General features: G+C 32.4%; 1 protein-coding gene and 1 long non-coding RNA gene across 7 annotated transcripts in view; one reads left to right on the top strand and one right to left on the bottom strand.

The window, feature by feature from the left end:
* The window catches only part of LOC122631206, a 110,854-nt gene extending 99,592 nt beyond the window's left edge, over nt 1–11,262 (bottom strand). For 2 of the 5 annotated variants that reach the window (XR_006327638.1, XR_006327641.1), the window contains exon 1: nt 10,068–10,276. This is a non-coding gene — a long non-coding RNA (uncharacterized LOC122631206). Of the gene's footprint in view, nt 1–6,900; nt 6,981–10,067; nt 10,277–10,649 lie in introns of those variants that run through there. The other 3 variants (XR_006327639.1, XR_006327640.1, XR_006327642.1) reach the window with 3 other exon arrangements.
* LOC122631205 overlaps nt 1–15,512 on the top strand; it is a 36,523-nt gene extending 21,011 nt beyond the window's left edge. For both annotated transcript variants that reach the window (XM_043816600.1, XM_043816599.1), the window contains exons 2-3: nt 13,914–14,235; nt 14,367–15,512. In XM_043816600.1, coding sequence (XP_043672535.1) covers nt 13,922–14,235; nt 14,367–15,006 — 954 coding nt within the window. In that variant the 5' untranslated portion in view covers nt 13,914–13,921 and the 3' untranslated portion in view covers nt 15,007–15,512. The remainder of the gene's footprint in view (nt 1–13,913; nt 14,236–14,366) is intronic.
* The last annotated feature ends 4,728 nt before the right edge of the window (nt 15,513–20,240 follow it).

Raw genomic sequence — 20,240 nt, 5'->3', positions numbered from 1 at the left:
TCTCTCTCTTTCTCTTTCTGTCGAAGTTAGCGTAACTCGCATTCGTTTCGACGCTTCTTGTTCACGAAACGTCGGAGGCACATTGTACCGAACTTCTTGATGCAATTTAACAGGAAAGTGGAGCCCCTGGTAGCAAGCTAATTAAACGTAACCAAGAGACTTACTTGCATGGAAAATTATGGGAAAATAATGCGCACGTTAATTTCCGACTACGACGACAATGACAAAACGACTAGGACGACGATAGAGAAGATAGTAAATTTCACAAAGTTGAAATTTTCAAAGGTCTTCCTACGTAATTCAAACACAAATTTTCTTCATTTTCGATGCGATCGTTTCTTTTCTTTTTTTCTTTTCCTTCCTTTATAAATGAATGAATTTTTTTCGAACGAACGAATTCGATCTCGAATATCATCTTTGAATAACACTATTATGCATTTTCTACATGTTACATGTATATATATATATATATATGTAATAATAATAATTATTATTATTATTATTATCATTATTATCGAGAAACTTCGATTAATCGAATCGAAAAACGAGAGCTCGATTTTTCTTTCTCATAGGGACGCTACGAGGGGAACACACACATACATATACACATATACATTTACACATATACATTTACACACCGTTATTCCGGTCTGTTCTACTAAATACGAGAGCCATTCTTTTTTTTTGTTTTTCTTTTCATTTTTTTTTATTTTTTATTTTCTTCATTTTTCTTTTTCTTTTTTTTTTTCAAAGTCTTCGCTCATTGCGGCTGCGGGAGAAAGTCGTTCGAATGGTCACGGCCTATTTAACGATGGCTCCGTACAACCTCGACGGTCGTCGCGCGTACGCTCTCTCTACTACATAAATCGCGGTAATAAAGTACTATCCGACCATGGCACTTCTCTTTTTCCCTCGCCAATTTCTCGACGTCCCTCTTTTTCTCTCTTTTTCTCTCTTTTCCTCTCTTTTTCTCTTATTACTTTCGTAATAACATTCGAATAAACATCCAACTATTATTATAATAACGAATTAAGTTTGATCCTGAAAATTGGATCTTCGTGAAAATTAAAATTATATACGCATATATTGGAAAGAAAGAGTATTAAATAAATAAATAAATATAAAAATAAGAATTGACTGAATTACAAATGAACACACACACACACACAAAAAAAAAAGGAAAAGAAAAGGAGAGAGATTTTTTTTTAATCGCATCTTCCAGTCGCCAAAGAAAAAAGAAATATATATATACATATATATGTATATAAATTTGATTAGATGAAAAAATGATGAAAACAAAAAAAGAATGTCTGGAATCGTGCGCTATTCTTCTTAGGAAAAAGGAATTAATTGCAAATTAGAATTGTTCTTAAAAAATTTATATATATAAAAAAAAAAAAAAGGAAGAAGGAAAGAAAAAAAAAAAAGAAAAAAGAAATTCGTCATCCGGGAAAAAAAAAACGGAAAAGTCGTAACACGAGTAGTGCGAAACGGTACCGCGTCCTACATATGCGAATCTATTTCTCTTTCCTTCTCCTACCATCTCGATTCTACTATATACATTGATATTGGTATTATCGCACTTCCGAGAGAACATGATTTTCCTACTAAAACATACGTATATACATATCTATGTACATACATATATCCATCTTATCGACTGTAACTAGAAGCATCATCGAAAGTACATAAATATTAGACATGCAAATGATCAGAGTATGTGCATATATACATATAAATATCTACGTAGCGATCAACGCGATAAATAAACAAATTTTCGAAAAAAAAATTTTGAATAAATAGGATCTAAAAGAAAAGAAAAGAAAAGAAAAAAAAATAAACGATGAAGATAATACGTCGTAAGAAGAAGAAGAAAAAAAAAAGAAAGAAAAAACAAATGATTAGTAAGAAAAATTAATTGATGAATTAATAATACAAAGGATATACGCTTCCATACGCATATACGTATACATATACATATATTACATACGAACATGAATTGCTCGCATAGAAAGCACGCGTGCATCCGGATAATTCTTTAGAGACATGTAAGTAGTCGTCACGTTACCGCACGTATATACAACACTCTACGTACGTACCTGTCGTGTGAGGAAGGTGAAAGAAAGGAGTAGGGAGTAGGGAGTAGGTAATAAAGTGGGGAGGGATAGCGGCGGCGAGGAGAGGGGATGAGCACAGAAGGCAGTGCACGCATGTGCCAAACGCGAACGTAGTACGCGCTGCTGTTCTCCTCTTCGTGACGTCACTCGACGCTCGACAATATTTGCGTCGGCATCGTCGTACCCCCTCCCCCATCCCCTGCTCCTTCCCCTACTCCTCCACGCCACTCATTCTCTCTCTCTCTCTCTCTCTCTCTCTCTCTCTCTCTCTCCTATTTCTCTACTCCCCACCATTTCGCTATTCGACGTACTCTTGTGTTGCTTATAGAGATACATATATAAAGTGCATATATATACATGTGTGTGTGTGATATGTAGATACATGACATACACGCGTATTAGCACGCAATACACATATAACATACAGACGTACAACTAGGAAAGATTACTCGTGACGCGTGCGCCATCGTTTAAGTACCTTAATGTGACAAGCTTTTGATAACTCGTCACGTTATGTTTGCATGAAACAAAAACGATCTGTCCACGAAATCGGCAGCACGACAGTGTTAACCTAACCGTAACTTAATCGTAACGTAACGCTACATAACGTAACGTAACGTAACGTAACGTAACGTACGTAACGTATGAAGGTACATATCATATATACATACATATGTATCTATGATATTCGTAATGACGCTTTACGTATCTATTCGACCAATCAGAAATCGCGTTTATAAAGAGAACCAATTAAATTCGAGGATAATTGCTGGTTATTAAGAATACAAATTTTTATCTTCGGGCGCCATTATTTAAAATCGATCGATAATCTTCTTGACGATTATCGACTTTTTCTTTTTTTTTCTTTTACTATTATTTAAGAATAATAAAAAATAAATTGCGTGTGTGTGTATGTATGTATGGTATAATTAAAATAACAATCGAGATGTTGTATATATATATATATATATATATATATATATATCTGCAAATATAAATGAGATTTATGGAGATAAGAATTTTTATTTTAGACTGATAAGATCGGCTGGTATTATCGATCAATGGCAATCAAGGATTGTTAAAACATTTCAAAAAAAAATTAATCAACTATACGTGTATACACACACACACACACGCGCACACGCGCGCGCGCGCACACACACATAACGATATATCGATACGAACGACGAAAGTTAATACATAATAAATATGTAAAGGTCTCTTTTTTTCAATGTCACCAACCACGAATTTCAAAAACATCGTAAATAAATATATTGGGTCGTCGTATATTTCATGTAAACCAGTCGCAGGAAATTAACGATAATTAGAAGAAGTTATTAGTGATGCAAAATCGAACAAACAAATCTTTGAATTGAATGCTTACTGATCAATGCATATTACATACGTACATATATACATATATATAAATATATATACATATAAAGGTGGTAGATAAATAGAAAGCGAAGTCGATTGTTGTCAAGGGAAATAACTTTTGATTCGCTTACTTTCCAATAAAATAATATTGTTTACTGCAAAGTCAGCAATAATTTATTTCTTTTCTTTTCTTTCTTTGTAAAAATTCTCTCTCGCTCTCGATTTTGTAAAATCACTCGATAAACGATTATTCTCGTCCAACATATCCGAATATATATATATTACTAGTATATACTTTCATTCATGGAAGGAGAGAAAGAGATGAAATTTTATAAAATCATTGAATAAACAATTAACTTGTGACAATAAATTATCAATTCATCTGATATATTCATGAACACGTAATATAAATACGCAGAAATAATCAGAGAGAAAAAGATAGATAGATAGATAGATAGATACATAGATAGAAAGATGAAATTTTGTAAAATCAGTTAATAAACAAATTAATCCAAAATGATAATAATTATCGACACACACACACACACACACACACAGAGAGAGAGAGAGAGAGAAAGAGAGAGAAAGAGAGAGCATATGTATATACATGATACTTCTCACTTACAGAGAGAATGTGACAGAGAGACGAAGTATCATATCCCTGTCGCTTTCCGATAACCTTGCGTATTGTCCTCGTCGCATATATATGGCGTCGCAAATATCTCTCTTTCTCTCTTTCTCTCTCTTTTTCTGTGTGTGTACGTAGACTTGTCGTCGTCGAGAGTTAGTCGCAAAAAAAATTTTTACCAGAGTACCCTGAGCTTATATATATATATATATATATGTATGTATGTATATGTGTATATCTATATTATACATATATCTGAATATCCTATGTATTCTACGTAAGAGACGTTGGTAGAAAGAAAAGAATCCAACGAAGTAAAAGGTGCGATCGAAACCTTTTCATTTTCCTCCTGAAAATGGAAGCGTCCAATAAGCGAAAGAGAAGCTCTGCTACTACTGCGCTGCTACTGCTACTGTTACTTGCTCGATAGCCGTGCCAAGGAAAATACTACAGATATATACACGTAGAGAGGAAAGAGAGAGAGAGAAAGAGGAAGGGAGAGAAAGAGAGAGAGCTACCAACAAAGTAGAGCAAACTATCTATCTATATATTTAAGAGATACTTAAGTTACTTTCGATAATCCAGATTAATACGAAATCTTTTTTTAAAGCATAAATTTACTATTCTTGCCTATTTTGTTTTTATACAATATATAAATATATATATATATATATAACTTTTATCAATTTTTTTGTGATATAAAAAATTTCTATCATATGATATCATATCGTATTAACATCGTTGATAAAACTTGTTACATCCAATAATTTCCATTACGATTATCCAATAGTGCTAAAAAGAAAAAAAAAAAGAAAAAAAAAACTATATCGTAAAGTGAAAGGCTGTGGGAGAGGAAAGAACGTGTTTCGAAAACATGAAAAGAGAAAAAAAAAAAAGGAAAAGAAAACTAATTAAATTTGATCGTCGGTTTTTAAATTCGGAAGTCAATTAAAAGAAAATTATATAGCAGTAAAATGTATTTTGAAATACATTTTTAACGCGTATCGATGTATATGAGAGGGTCAAATATTTTTCGACGATGCACGTCCGGTTCACTGGACGCATTTATTTATAAGCGTGCGTGTAAAAGCGCATTCACCGATTTCTTTTTAAGAGGCGCGCGCGCGTGCATTCCTTTCAAGGCCCCTGAAGAGAGAACGGACACGGGCCAACGTTCCTTAGACATGGCCGCCTCCGTTCTTCTTCTTCTTCTTCGTCTTCTTTTTCTTCTTCCTCTTCTTTAACGCAACCAAGTAATAGAACATTATTTTTATATTTTATTCTATCTCTATTTTGATTGATTTTGTTATAGATCAATATAACGATCTTTCTTTTCTTCGGCCATATAAATAAGTAAGTAAGAACTTACTTCCGACATATTTCTTTTATTTCGAGTAATCGTGCCATATTTTGAAAATGGCAACCGAGAAAAATCGTTCGATCCAATATCGATTAATATTGATTTATTGTTAATAAATGAATTATATTATTCTTCGAATTTTTAATGTCGGCAAAATAATCGTCCTATATTTTCAAAATGGCGCTCGAGACAAATCGTTTAATCGATTATCGATTAATAATATTGATTTATTGTTAATAAATTACGTGAATTATCTCTTGTTTTAGGAAGGTAGACTTACTTCTTTCTATTCTAAATATTACTTTCTTTTTTTTCGAATAATCCTGCAGTATTTTCAAAATGGTATTCGAAAAAAATCGATATGTCGAATATCGATTAATATTGATTTAATGTTAATAAATTGTTCATATACATGCATGCATGCATACATACATACATACATACGTACGTACATAAATACGTACATACATATATACATATGTATATATATAATTTCAAGTTGTCCGAAGATGCACTTCTAATAAGATCTAATTTCATTTGAGGTTAAAGTTCCGTTTAATCGGCAAACGCTGTAGAACAATGATGTAAGAGTAGGATGAATGTAACGGTACGCATCCAGCGAAGTAAGTGCATACATGATATATACATATGTATGTACTACGAGCTAAACTGCAAAGCACAAGCCTCGGTCCGACGTATGGTATGTATATATATATATATATATGTATATATGTATATATGTATACGCGTATGTGTGTATATGCGTGCAAATGTGGTATCGTCTCGCAGAACGGAAATCGATCGAAGAGAGTCCATTGCTGAGAGTGGAGGGGGAGGAGCCAAGCTAATGAATTATTTCATTATCGAAATGAGAAAAGCAAATTAATGTAAAACATTACAATCTCCAATATCTCTAATTATAAGAAATCAAATGTTTTCAATCGATGAGATTGATATTTCCTAAGAAATTATTTCAATCGAGAAATATATACGTTCGTCTACTTTTCAGCGTGTGTATGTGCACAAATGAAAAAAGTTTGCTACGTGAAACACTTTTTTACTCTCCCACAACAAGGTCGAATGGTAGAATATATATATATATATAAACATACATACATACATACATACATACATACATACATGTATGTACCTAACCAACGAGAGAGCGATATAAAAAGAAAAAAAAAAAAAATGAAAGAAAAGGAAAACTGACGCGACGAGGATATAATACGTTTAAAAATGAAAGAGAAGAAATGAGTTAGATGTTAGAGGGTTGAAGAGCTATGGGGATGGGAAGAAGGTTCTAAGAGGACGCACGAGTCAGCGACTTCGAAGGTAGACTTTATAGGTTAGGTAACGCGTATATATCTTATATCGTATTTTTTTTTCATTCGCGGAGAAAGTTAGCCTAGGCGTACCTCGAGCGTAAAATCGCCTCCTCCTATCTCGTTGGTGCACCTCCTTCCTTCCTTCCTTCCTTCCTTCCTTCCTTCCTTCCTTCGTCCTCCTCCTCCACCTCTTCCTCTTATTCCTTCTCTTCCTTCTTCACCTCATCCTGCCATCTTTCTTCTTCCTCTTTCTTTCCTATCCATTGGAATTTTTGCTCTTCCTTCAAATATTTCACGAATATCATCTTTGAAACTTTCAACGAAATGATCACTCTTTCTTACACGACGCCATTTTACCTTTCTCTATCTTAAAACATATCTTTACATGTATATCCTTCTCAATCTATATTTCGATATCTGAAATCAAATCGATTACATTTACGGTAATCGTCCGTAACGTGTCGCTACTGTCGCGCAAATCACTTTTAACAATATTCGCGATATATTCAAGCTATAAAGATATGTAGAGGAAGAGAGAGAGAGAGAGAGAGAGAGATAGAGAAAGACAACGATAACCTTTCGTCCGATGGATTGTTTTTCCGAAAATGAAAAACGATTTAATCAAATTCTCACAGTATATATGACTATAGTTCTCGTAATTCGAGACAACGCGTTCTCATTCCTATTTCTATCGGATTCGACAAATAGTATTAGAGAATTACTTTCGAAACTTGAATCTTAACGCAACCGACGATTCTACTCAACGTAATAGCAAAGCGGACGTCGAATAATACGTCACGGTACGTTTTCATGGAGTCTCGAAATCGATCGATCGATCGATCGATAGATATGTAAAGAAAGTCTTTCACTCACTTTCTGAAACAGGTTTATGTACTTACTTACATGTACGTACATATATACACATATATATACATTCTCTATGCGCAAGTCTCTACTACTTTCGAAGAACTACATTGTACTACTTTGGTCTTCTTGAATATCTGTTTCCCCCATAAGAGAGTAGGTCAAAATAGGTAAACGATTGTATCGACCAATGAAAAAAAAAAAAAAGCTGTTAAAGATTCATCGAGAACTGACCAATCGTAGGTTCCACCAATCAGCGTTATCCATAATACGTTATATTTTAAAATCGTTTATATCTTAAAAACGTTAACGAATAAATTTTCGATATTCGTACAAAGATATAATAAACAATAATAAATATGCAATAATCTGAGATTAAATAATGAAAAAGTAAAACTTGATATGAACAAAGAAAAGTATCTAAATACGAATATATTAACGTATGTATGCATGTAATACCAACCTATAAAAAAAATTCTCTTTTAAAGGAAAGAAAAAAGAAAAAGAAAATAGAAAAGCGTCGATACGACGATCATTATTATTCATATCTCTATAGCAAATGTTAACCTTGTGAAAAGAGAAAAAAAAAAAAGGAAAAAAGATTTCTTAACTTATCTTGGATCTCATTAACATTCCGTCACGTAGTAAAGAAAAAGCAGGAGGTATCGAATAGTCGAGATTCCATAAGGAAGAAGGCGAGAGAGAGAGAGAGAGAGAGAGAGAGAGACAAAGACTAACAATAAGTGTGCTGCGTTACCTTTTTCGAAGTTTGATTTTACGAGATACTTAGTATCTCGAGACTGAGATACATAGTAACTTTTCGACGATCTTTTCTTGAAACCGCCAATGTTTTTGTTTTCTTTCTTTTTTTTTCCATTTTTTCCCTCTCTTTCTTTTTTTTTTTTTTTTTTTTTAGCAACAAGTGTCACGCGCGCGAGCGCATGCTTTACAAACACACACACGCACACCGTTATGTCGATTCTTTCAGTTTGCAACGGAATTCGTATGACACGACGATGGGTTCGTCGCCATTCTGCGCGATTGTCGCCATCTATCGACCGATCATGTAACTAAAGCTGTCGTACTTGATTATTTCGAGAACGCGCGTATTCGTGACTCCATCATCGTGATAACACCAAGTGTTGGAAGTTAATTAATAACGATGTTTACTAGATAACGAGCATTAGTTGAAAAAATGTTTCTTTTTCTTTCCGTTTTTATTTTTTCTTATTATTTTCATTTTCATTATCATTTTATATTCATCGACAGATTTACACGACAAGGTTCTCGATGCGTACATTCGATAAAAATTAAAAAAAAAAAAAAAAAAAAAAAAAGAGAGAGAAAAAGGAACGAAAAAAAAAATATTTTCCCATAAACATTTCAAAAACTGCTTTCTATCTTATCATTGTAAATGTATCATGCATGCATGCATATGTATGTGTGCGTGTATCGAATATCGATATTCTCATAAGGCAGACAACAATGTCATATATTTGTCAAACAGATGATAGATTATCACTCGTTTCTAAAAGGGCAAGCCCTAAGAAGTAACACGACCTATATGTACATACGATACATACGAAGTAATCTATGATATCAAAGGAAGCTATATAATACGATGAAGTGTAAAAGAATATATCCTGTTTATAATACGTTCGCTTGGAAAATCCTGAAAACGAGTGTCGCGTTTAATTTCTTCGAAATAAGATCCCCGATGATGAGTTTAGTATGATTTCCAGAGAATGATATTAGTACGTTGGCTGCTTTTTTTCTTTTTCCCTCGCGAAAAATTCGATTTCATAGAAATGTGACTGTAAAAACGTTATTTCGCGAAAAATCATCGCATTCATATTTATAATCTCGTATATTTTAATATTTACGAATAAATTCGATTCGACTGTCGACCCAGTTAACTCGACTTTCTTGCTAGTTCCTTTTTTTGTTTGTTTGTCTTTTCTTTTTCTTTCTTTCTTTTTTTTTTTTCTGCAACTAATCGCGTCGAAACGGAACAATTGAGTGACGAAATAATTCAGATACGTAAAACAACACGATGGTGGTTGGTGGTAGTAGTCGTATCTTTAAAGTAGAACGTACACTTACATTTACACTTCTTACTGTACTTAACATACATACATACATACATATACGATTTTGTCATCCGGTGATCACGAATGCGTGAGCTCTCTAAAGCACGGATAAATAAATAGACGTAACTTAACGTTTCGGCTTGCTTAACGATTTAATTCTCCCTCGGTTTGGTTGTAACCATTTAATTAGTTAACCTACAATTGACCCATTTCAAATGGAACTCACTCTTAGGAAGGATACTACCGTCCAGATTTCACACGAAATCACTACGATTTGTACTTTCTACTTACTTACTTACTTACTTATTTACTTACTGCATGTCTTCTTTCTTTCATTCTTTCTTTTTTTCTTTCCCTCTCTTTCTTTCTTCTTTTTTTTTTCTACTCCTCTACTATTCCAACCAAGTCGCATAATTGTATCTCGTTTCACAAGTAGCTTTCTATTAACGGAATGTAAAACCACGATATGTCGTGTCGCATGAAGAAGCTCCGCCATTTTGATTCGTACATGTCTTTATATATACGTACATACATACATACGTACATACATACATATATATATATATATATCATATACATATATAATTACTTATCTTCTAACCGACCAATTTAATTTTTTTTATTACTTTTTCCATTTTTCTAAGAAATTAATTATTTTTTATGGAAGATAAAAAGAAATTAAGAGAGAAAGAGTTTTCTGTTTTACCGATCGATCTATCGTGCGTGTTCCGTCTTAATAAAGATATAAAAATAACCATGAACCATGACGATTCGTTTAAACGATTCTACGCATATGCATGTATGTAGGTATATACGCATAATGTACGTAAATCACTTATCCACAGTTTTCTACGGGATTTTCGTCGTTCGATGTAAAAGAATCACCTTTTGCAGGAAGCGAAACAAGTTGCGTCCGAAAAAGCACCGAGGCGAAACAATCGTGTCCTCGTTTTCTACTAAAAACGACGCGCTTACCGAGGCGATGAGAAAAAGCACTCGTAGATACACACCTTTACGCGTACGCACTCACACGCACACGAACACGACATGTATACGCACGCACACGACACGTACACGCACTCACACATGCGCGGAAGCGCGCTCGAATCTTTAAGCCTACTTTCGTAAATGCGATTTTTTGTCATACGTATGCTATGAAAAATTCATGAAACATATATTAATCAAAAAATGTATTAATATATATATATATTAATATTAAAATAAATGTAATATATTTCTTCGAGCATTTTTATGAAGAAAAAAAAAAAAAGAAACGTAAGAGATAATTTATCGTTTTATACGAAGAATTAAATTAACGGGATATATTAAAAGCTGCCTTAATGATGATAATTGTCGACCAATCACGAACGAGTATTTCATATTATAGAAAACACATCGACGTATAGTTTTATTATTTTCGATTTCTCCTTCGAGTAATTTTTTTGCTTCGAGAATAATAAAAAAAAAAAGGAACATTTTCTTATCCATCCGAGTACTTGGGAAATGGACGTGTCGTGTATAATAATAATTCGAAGAATGTTATAAAGAAAAAGAAGATGAAGAAGAAGAAGAAGAAGAAGAAGAACAAGAAGAAGAACAAGAATACTTCGAAAGTGACGAGATAGTCGTCTCGAAGAAATCTAATCTCGTTTATTGCCTCGAAGTTATATTTCAAAATGATTTGTCTATGAAAATGAAAATTTTTATTTTACCGACCGAAGGTCACAAGCAACGATTTCATATTTTTATCTTTGTCGTTGTTAACCTTCAAACTTTTATCGGCCATCTTTGTAGTTTTTTAACACATCGATATCATCTATGATAATTGTTACATACATGTATGTAAAAAAGGTAATACGTTTCATCTCGATTATATATTACAAATCCAGAAGAATTGATAATATCAAAATTAAGAAAACATTATTCGAGATAATAAAAAATGATTGGCTAAAAAAATTTCTAAACGATTCTATTACTGTCCTTTTCGAGAACTTTTCAAATCTAGTTTCATGTAAGTTTCACAATCTGAAAAAGAAACGAACGAAGATATTAATCTAAAAAATCTCAAGAAAAGAAGGATAATTGATATTTAATTATTATTAAAATCATATAGAAATTTTTAGCCTTCACTTTTGATAGTTTAGATCCGTTCAATACAATAACGATTTGCATCATTATTTTATATTTCAATAATTAAATAATTCGGACGCGTACTTCTCGTTATAGACGAGAGTAGTATACTCGTGACCGGTTAAAAATGTGTTGTTAAAGAACGTTGTGTTACAAAAGTTGTAAGCACATTAATTGTCGAAATTAAACGACGTAGATTTTATGACGAAATGAATATCTAGAGACGTACATATTTACATATTAAATAAAATAAGTAGAAAAGAGCAAACGAGAGATCCGCTTAAAAAGCGGCCAACTAGGTGCAGTATATATATTATACTTGCTTGGTGATTGTGTGACTGCTGTCTATTACACGTCATTTTCATAGCAACCGTATGATTCAATCGTGATGCATTAAACTACGAGTTATCGTCGTCGAAAACTGGATAATACGTAAAGTCTTCTTTATGGATCGGCACGCTGGATAAAACATCGTTGTCTACTATTTTCTTTCGACGATTATACCCAACGGAAGATTATTTTCCAATGGGTGACGTTATATCTCTCGTATTCGCATAGTTTAACGCCAACCGAGATAATTCATACTTTACATAGTCGGTCTACAGTTTTTTATTTTATTCTTATTTTCTTTTATTTATTTTTTCCTTTTCTTTTTTTTCTTCTTTTTATAAAATCTTCGAGAAAAATTATACGATTTATTATCACGTAGAGAAAGAGAGAGAGAGAGAGAGAGAGAGAAATTATTTACAATGTTCGATAAGACGATTTTGTAACGTCACTTCTTGTTGACATTTTATGATATTTTATCGAACCTGTGTTATATACTATACATATAATTCTTCTCTTATAGGTCTCTCTTAAAATAAGGTCAAGATATTCAATAAAAATAATAATAAATAAAAGTAAACAATATATTACAAGAGAATATTGAAAACGTGTTGTTCGAAGGAAGAAAAAATATTAGATTTCGGATCGAAATGTTTGTCTAATTGTTTATCGATGATGTAACGCCATATTGAATTTTATGAATTAATTGTTATAATAAATTTTTCGAACGTTCGAATCGTCGGATGGAACAACGAACTATCAGCAATGAACCTTACGAAAGCTTTGAAACGTTGCTGTGTATGCGTGTATCGCCAACAAGAGATAATTTCGTCGACCTTGAAGCAAATAATACGTTCGAGTATGCATCGCGTCGTCATCATCGTCGTCGTGGTTGTTGTGTATTCTTCTTTGTAGGGCGAGAATATGATGATGGTGTTTTAAAAAAGACAAAAAGAAAAAAATAAAGAGGAAAAGATGTTTCACTAGCGTCAATTCGATCGCGTTTTGTCGAAAAGACGGAAACGAGTATCTGGGTCAGCCGTTGACAATAGGGGAAAAGAAAAAGGCACCTCCGTCGTTATCGACGTAGTCTATCTTTATAAGAACATGATCACTTGCTTATCAACGTCTCCATTTTGTTTTCTTTTTATTTCTTTTATGTGATATCCATTTTAAAATGTAAAAGGAGTAATTTTCATTATTAAAATGTAGTTCAGTGAGATCTTTGATCTCGTTAAATATATATGGAATTTCATCTAATTCCATATATATATATATATATATATATATATATATATATATATATAATTTCATTCAATTCCATAATATAGTTATATATAGGGAAATTTACATATTAAATGTCTAGAAAATATTTAATGATCTTCTTACAATACACTTTGAAGTTTCATAGTAAAGAACTAATCCTTATATTATAGCTCGATCAAAAATAATCACTTTCAAAGAGACTTCATTTGATATATAACTTTGACGTAATACGTCGAGTTAGGCACCGATCCAGGTAATCTCTGATGTTGTTCGTCTATTTCTTTCCATTCCCCTTCCTTTAAAAATATCAAATATGTTGCTCCGAGGTTATCGTAAATATTGATTCGAGGAGTAAATACGATTCCTCGTACGTTGTCGATTTAAACAAAATCTATAAATCGTTGCATTTTCATTTTCTTTTTGCAGACGTTAAGATGAGATTGGAGGAGGACTTAGTGATTCGTAGGAGCAGACCCACGATGATTTCGGCAAAGTATCGTGCAAGAGAGGAACGTCGTCGACTTCTCAAAATATCCGCTGGAAAATTACGTAGAATCGAGGATCCCGAAGCGAGTTTGTGCAGATCGGTCCTAATAAACAATGCAGTTAGACGATTGCAGCGTGAAAACCGGGACGAGAAGACTAGGAACTATGGACTTCCGGTGGTCACGTATTTGAATGACTCGACGAAGGAGAACAATGTTTCCAGTAATCTTATCGTCGATGATGACAGTAATTCGAGAAAGAGGTGAGCGAAGGATTATTTTCATTTTTATTAATTCGTAAAGGAGAAAAGGAAAATATGAAACGAAAAATATATTTGTGCGATCGATAAAAAATCCATTTGTTATCCTTGTTTTCTGTTGTTACTTTCGATAGGCTGGCCGATGATACGAGAAACGATGGGCTTAGTACGAAACGCCAAAGGCACGACGAGTTAGACCTACAAGACGACGTTTTCAGCGACTTTTACATCCTACCACCAACCCCTCGATTACTTTCCCATATCGATGATGTTCACGACGCGGAATCGGCTCATCATCATTTGGTCTATTCGGAGGATCGTTTGGGTGGTACGGTCGACGTACGTGGTCCAACGAACATGGTCGACCATACGTCCACGACGAATGTTACGTCGACGACAACGACACCAACGATACAAGCGGCATCGCCAACGGCAACGACGACGATGACGCCAAACGTCAACACAAATTCCTGCAACAACTCTGTCCTCTTCCCAGCTGACCTGGACGACCCCAGTACTCAACTGGCAAGCAGATCGACGGACGTAGGCATGATGGAAGTCGCTGATGTAGTTGGTTGCGATCCTGACAGGATCTGTGACTTTGCTAGGTTCGCAGATTCAGCGAAAACGTTGGAGGAACGATTGGTCGAGTTGCAATCGCTCGATGAACATTTTGACCTAGCCAAATTCGAAAGGAACAACAATCAGAGCTGTGGCAGAGCTTTCCACGATATCCAAACTTTCCACAGCCTCGTACCAGGTTTGGAAACCTAGAGAAAAGTGATACACCATGAGCATCCTTTCCTTGTCGCTTCTAAATCGTTCTATGATCATATAAACAAGAAAAAAAAGAGGAATAACAGGAACAATAATAGTAACAACAACAATAACAACTACAACAACAACAAAAATAACAACGACAACAACGATGATGGCGACGAGGACGATGATAATGATGATAATGATAATAATAATAATAATAACGATGATAATGATGATTATGATGATAATGATGATTATGATAATAGTAACGCTGGCTTCGATAAAGATGAAGACGCGAATGAGCAAGCGGGTCTTCGCTTTCGCGGCACGCACAATGAACCACCAAGAGGATGAACCTAAAAATGTGGCAAAACATAATCTAGAAAGTCAACGATTAGAAAGACTAATCGTGCTCGTATATCATTACCGTTGAACGATCGATATATAGGTGCATAAAATAAAAAAGGAGAAAAATATAGAAAAGGATGAACCACTCGAGATTAAGATTTGCATCGAATCGAGCTTCTTTTTTGCGGGAAAATTCGAGAAAGAGAAAAAGAAAAAAGAAGAAAAAAGAAAGAGAGAGAGAGAGAGAGAGAGACTCTTCTTTGTTCTCTTTGTAGTATCGCGAGAAGGAACTAAAATTGGAAAAATTATAATTTCGAATTCGAGTCTCGTTTGATCTTCTCGATTTTTTTCTTTTCTTCTTTTTCCTTTTTCCTTTCTTATTTCCAATACTCGAGAGACAAGAAATGGGGAAGCTACGAGGAGAGAGGCAAAAATGGAGTGTTTCTTCGTTCCAAGTTGGCAACGAAAATTGATTTCTTATCTCGGACGAATAATTATCGATAACATAGAAATTTGTTGAATAGTGCTAGCGAAGTGTGAAAAAACGACGACGACGACGACGACGACGACAATGACGATGACGACGACAACGACGACGACAACAACAACAATAACAACAACAAACAACAACAACAAACAACAACAACAAACAACAAAGAAAAGCAAAGACGTTGTGAACAATGGATTTGTCCATTGAAAAAAATCCTCACATGCACACAGGTACACGTGATACATGCATCTATATATACATACATATATGTATGTATGCGTGTGTGTATATATATATACACATACATACACATATATACATAGAAACATACATCCAATCACATCTACTCACCAACATATATATATATATATACACAACACACACACATACATATATTATTATTATTATTATTATTATTTGTATATATAAATAGATAGAGATATGTTTATAAAAATGCGTTAAACGATATTAAACGGGTTTATATACGCTCGGCGATCATCTTATGAAAGATTACGCGTAGCAGCAATCTGCTCGCGCGTTTGTATAAAAAAAAAAAAAAAAAAGAAAAATAAAAAAAATATAAAAAAGAAAAAGAAAGAAAGGAAAAAAAAAAAGAGAGAAAAAAAATAATCTAAGCCTGGTAGAGAGTAGTCGCTAAGCGTTTGTAAAAGCGAAACGGCTAAAATTCTATATGCGTGATAGAATCACTAATACGTTAATGCCACGACGGGCCTTAGCTGTTATTTCGTTCATTTTTATCGTTCTATCTTAATTAATTTCTTTTTTTCTTCTTTTTTTTTATTATTATTATTATTATTATTATTTTTTTCTTTTTTTCTTTTCACAATCTTTCTCTGTTAATCATTTTATCGAGTATTAGAAATTATACTGTAGCGAGAATATCATTGTATATCCTTCCTTACACGATGATTTCCTCCTAGCGAACGTCGATATCCGTCGTTTTTATGAAAGATTCCTCGTGAAAAGATGAGTACTGTAATTAAAACAAAGAAAAAGAAAAGAAAAAAAAAAAAAATTACAGAAACAAAAACAAAAACAATATTAAGAGAGAATAAAAAAGTAAGAACATAAGCCTTAATACCAAATTTGTTTGGTCGTTTGCGAATATTAGATCAATTTTGTTCTCTCTTAAAGAATGGTTGTGAAAGAAGAAAAGAATATATAAGGTTGTTTCTAAATTTTTAATCCTTTTAGTACAGTACTGATCTTAAAACACGAGGATGGTATGTATGTACAACTGCAACATATGTAGGACGTTTACGATCGACGCAATGAACAATCGTCGACCCTTTTTAACCGCGAGTGTCTTGAAGAAAAAAAAAAAAAAAAATATAATAATTAATAAAGAAATAAATAAATAAATAAATAAAAATGTGAACAAAAAAGAAGCAAAAAAGAAAAAGGATTATAGTCGAAATAACAAAAAAGAAAACGAAAGAAAAGATTAAGGAACAAAGTCTATTTTATCGGGTCATTGTTAAAAAAAAAAAAAAAAAATTAATTAAATAAATAAATAAAATAAAATAAATAAAAACGATTTCGTATATATGTATATACTACATACTATTCATATGTATGTATGATAAAAATGGTTGAATTTCATCGTAAATTAGTCAATCGTAATTTTTCATTCGCGACATATACAGAGCGTTCTCTTTAAAGTCATTCCATATATTTTTTTTCTTTTTTCCTTTTTTTTCTTTCTAATCCAATTTTGAATTTTAAAAAAGAAACTCGATAGGAAAAATATATTAAAAAAAAAAAAAAATAATAATAATAAAAAACAGAAAAAAAAGTAAAAATAAAAAAAAAATGAAAAAAAAAAATGAAAAAAAGAAGATAAATAAAAAATAAAAAAAGGTTCTACGATGTTACAGAGCTTTTCGTTATTATTAAAGCGATGATAAAGCAATTATGATGTGTATTAAGAAACAAACAAAAAACACAAAAAGACGCTGTCTCATGATATGTGTTATAATAACAATCTCGAATGCATCGACGATAAACAAAATGGAGGAAGTGGAAGAGGAGTAGGAGGAGAAAAAATATTTTTTCGATTGGTGCTCGCACGTCACACTAATAATTTCGGCTCGTATAAATCAAATTATTCACCCTCTAATCACAGTGCAATATAAAGAGAAAAAGAAAAAGAAAAAGAAAAAGAAAAAGAAAAAAAAAAGGAACTCAAAATATACATACTTCATTTTTTTTTCTTCTTATTAATTATTTATGTGTATGTATGATATGTATGAGATGTACGTGCGAGAATAAACGAAACATATCACGAGGTACGTTGAAATAACACACACACAAAGGGACAATTTGAAAGGCTGGTTTTCTTCATTCGATTTTTATATACATATATATATATATATATATATATATACACACACACACATATATATATATATGCATACATAAAATATGTAACTATATCCAGTCTCATCGGTTCAATTTACACCGCCCTTTTACTATTAATGTAATATAGACATTTGTCGAGTCATCACGAATTAAATAACAAATCGTTGTTTAGTCGAAATTTTCAAAGAAGGTACGCGTTATGTATCTACACGATTTATGTGTGCATACATCAGAATATATACGTGCAAATTTTTATTTCATTTTATTTTTCTTTTTATTTTCTTCTTTCAAATTTTTCTTGTCTTTCATTTCTTTTTTTTTTTTTTTTTTCCTTTCGTGCAGCGTTCCTCCAATAAAACTTTGTCTTCATCAATTTTCTTCGCTCTTACGACGTCTTCTCTTTGAAACTTCTTCCAAAATAACGATTTGCTTGTTTTTCATTTATTTATTTATTTATTTATTTTTGACTGATACGTTGAAAATAGAATTTGTCGAACTTACCTCGTCGCGATCGTTTGATTAGAGAGAGAAAGACATGCTTATTAAAAAAAAAAAAAAAAAAAAAAAAAAAAAAAAAAAAAAATGTTTAATTAATCATTACGAATTGTATAATCGATTATGGATTGTTTAAACTTCGTTTTTTGAAAGTTTTAGAGAATTTATTGAGAAAGGATGAAAGAGATGAAACACGAAGTTTTACAAAAATGATAAAAATAAAAATAAAAGATAAGAGATGAAGATGAAAATAAAAAATAAATAAATAAATAAATAAATAAATAAATAAATAATATTAATGTTTGGCATTGCACGAACGGTAATGCAGAGAGATATGTCTGCTCGCATTGTTAAGAAGAAGAAGAAGAAGAAGAAGGAGGAGAAGAAGAAAAAGAAGATTATAAATAAATCGACGTGTGTGACTCAACACAATATTGTAAATAGCCGCCTTAGCACATCTAAGACAACTATGTATAATGTTTCGTACGTTGTTTAGGTTTTTAGTATACTAGTTATCCGAAATCAGTTACCAATTATATGAAAATATTGCAAATAAATAAGAAAAAGAGAAAAAAAAAGAAAAATGATGCGTCTTTTTATACCTAAATATTCCTCCACACTGTTTAAGATTTCATTATTTTTCATATTAAATTCAGATCGCCATTATTTAATAAGGATATTGAAATTATTATGTCACATCCGATTTTTTTTTTTTTTTTTTTTTTTTTATTGAGTCTTGCGAATATATATATATACAAAGGATCGAGAACTAATAATAATAATTATTATTATTATACTTTTTTAAAACTAAATAAAAACAAAGGGTTACCATAAGAGTTATTAAAACGCGCGCTGATATTAATTTAAATAACATAATTATCGTAACTGTATGCGTGTATGTGTGAAGAGGAACACATTCGTGTTCACTCTTAAAGGCCTAAGCCATTCGAAATGATCGAAGTTTAATATCCGCGAAGATAGTTCATCGGTTATGTACGTATTTATGTATATATGTATGTATGTGTGCGTGCGCGTGTGTACGTGACACGTGTTCGTCGTTATCGATTATTTCGATGATGATCTTCGGATTTTCGAAAAAATATCAACGACGAAATCAACGTTGGACATATTGTCGAGAAAGCTATAGAACGATTTCGAAATCGTCGGCTCGAGTTTAAATTAGAAAGTTGTGCTCGGAATAAGATCTTTCGAATTCGCTAAAACAAAAACATCGATCGATCTCTCTTGATCCTCGATTTCAAAAGTTTCGATTAAAATCGGACAGAAAAATCGGTCCCTTTTAATATGAATTATTCGCGGCCGCCGTGAAACCTAAGCGTTGTGCGTTTTTTTTTATTATTATTATTATTTACACCGCGGCTTTTATCGTGAATCATTTCATTATTTTTCTTTCTTTTTACATAGAAATATACGAGAGGAACGATATCCTCTTTATAGAAAAAATGCAGTATCTTATGGATCATTAATGTGTATGTGTTCGATATAAAATCGTATAAAAAACGTTGGTGCG

This window comes from Vespula pensylvanica, chromosome 8 (genome assembly GCF_014466175.1).
Source record: "Vespula pensylvanica isolate Volc-1 chromosome 8, ASM1446617v1, whole genome shotgun sequence".
In the NCBI taxonomy this organism is placed as follows: Eukaryota; Metazoa; Arthropoda; class Insecta; order Hymenoptera; family Vespidae; genus Vespula; species Vespula pensylvanica.
This window is presented reverse-complemented; position numbering and strand designations above follow the sequence as displayed.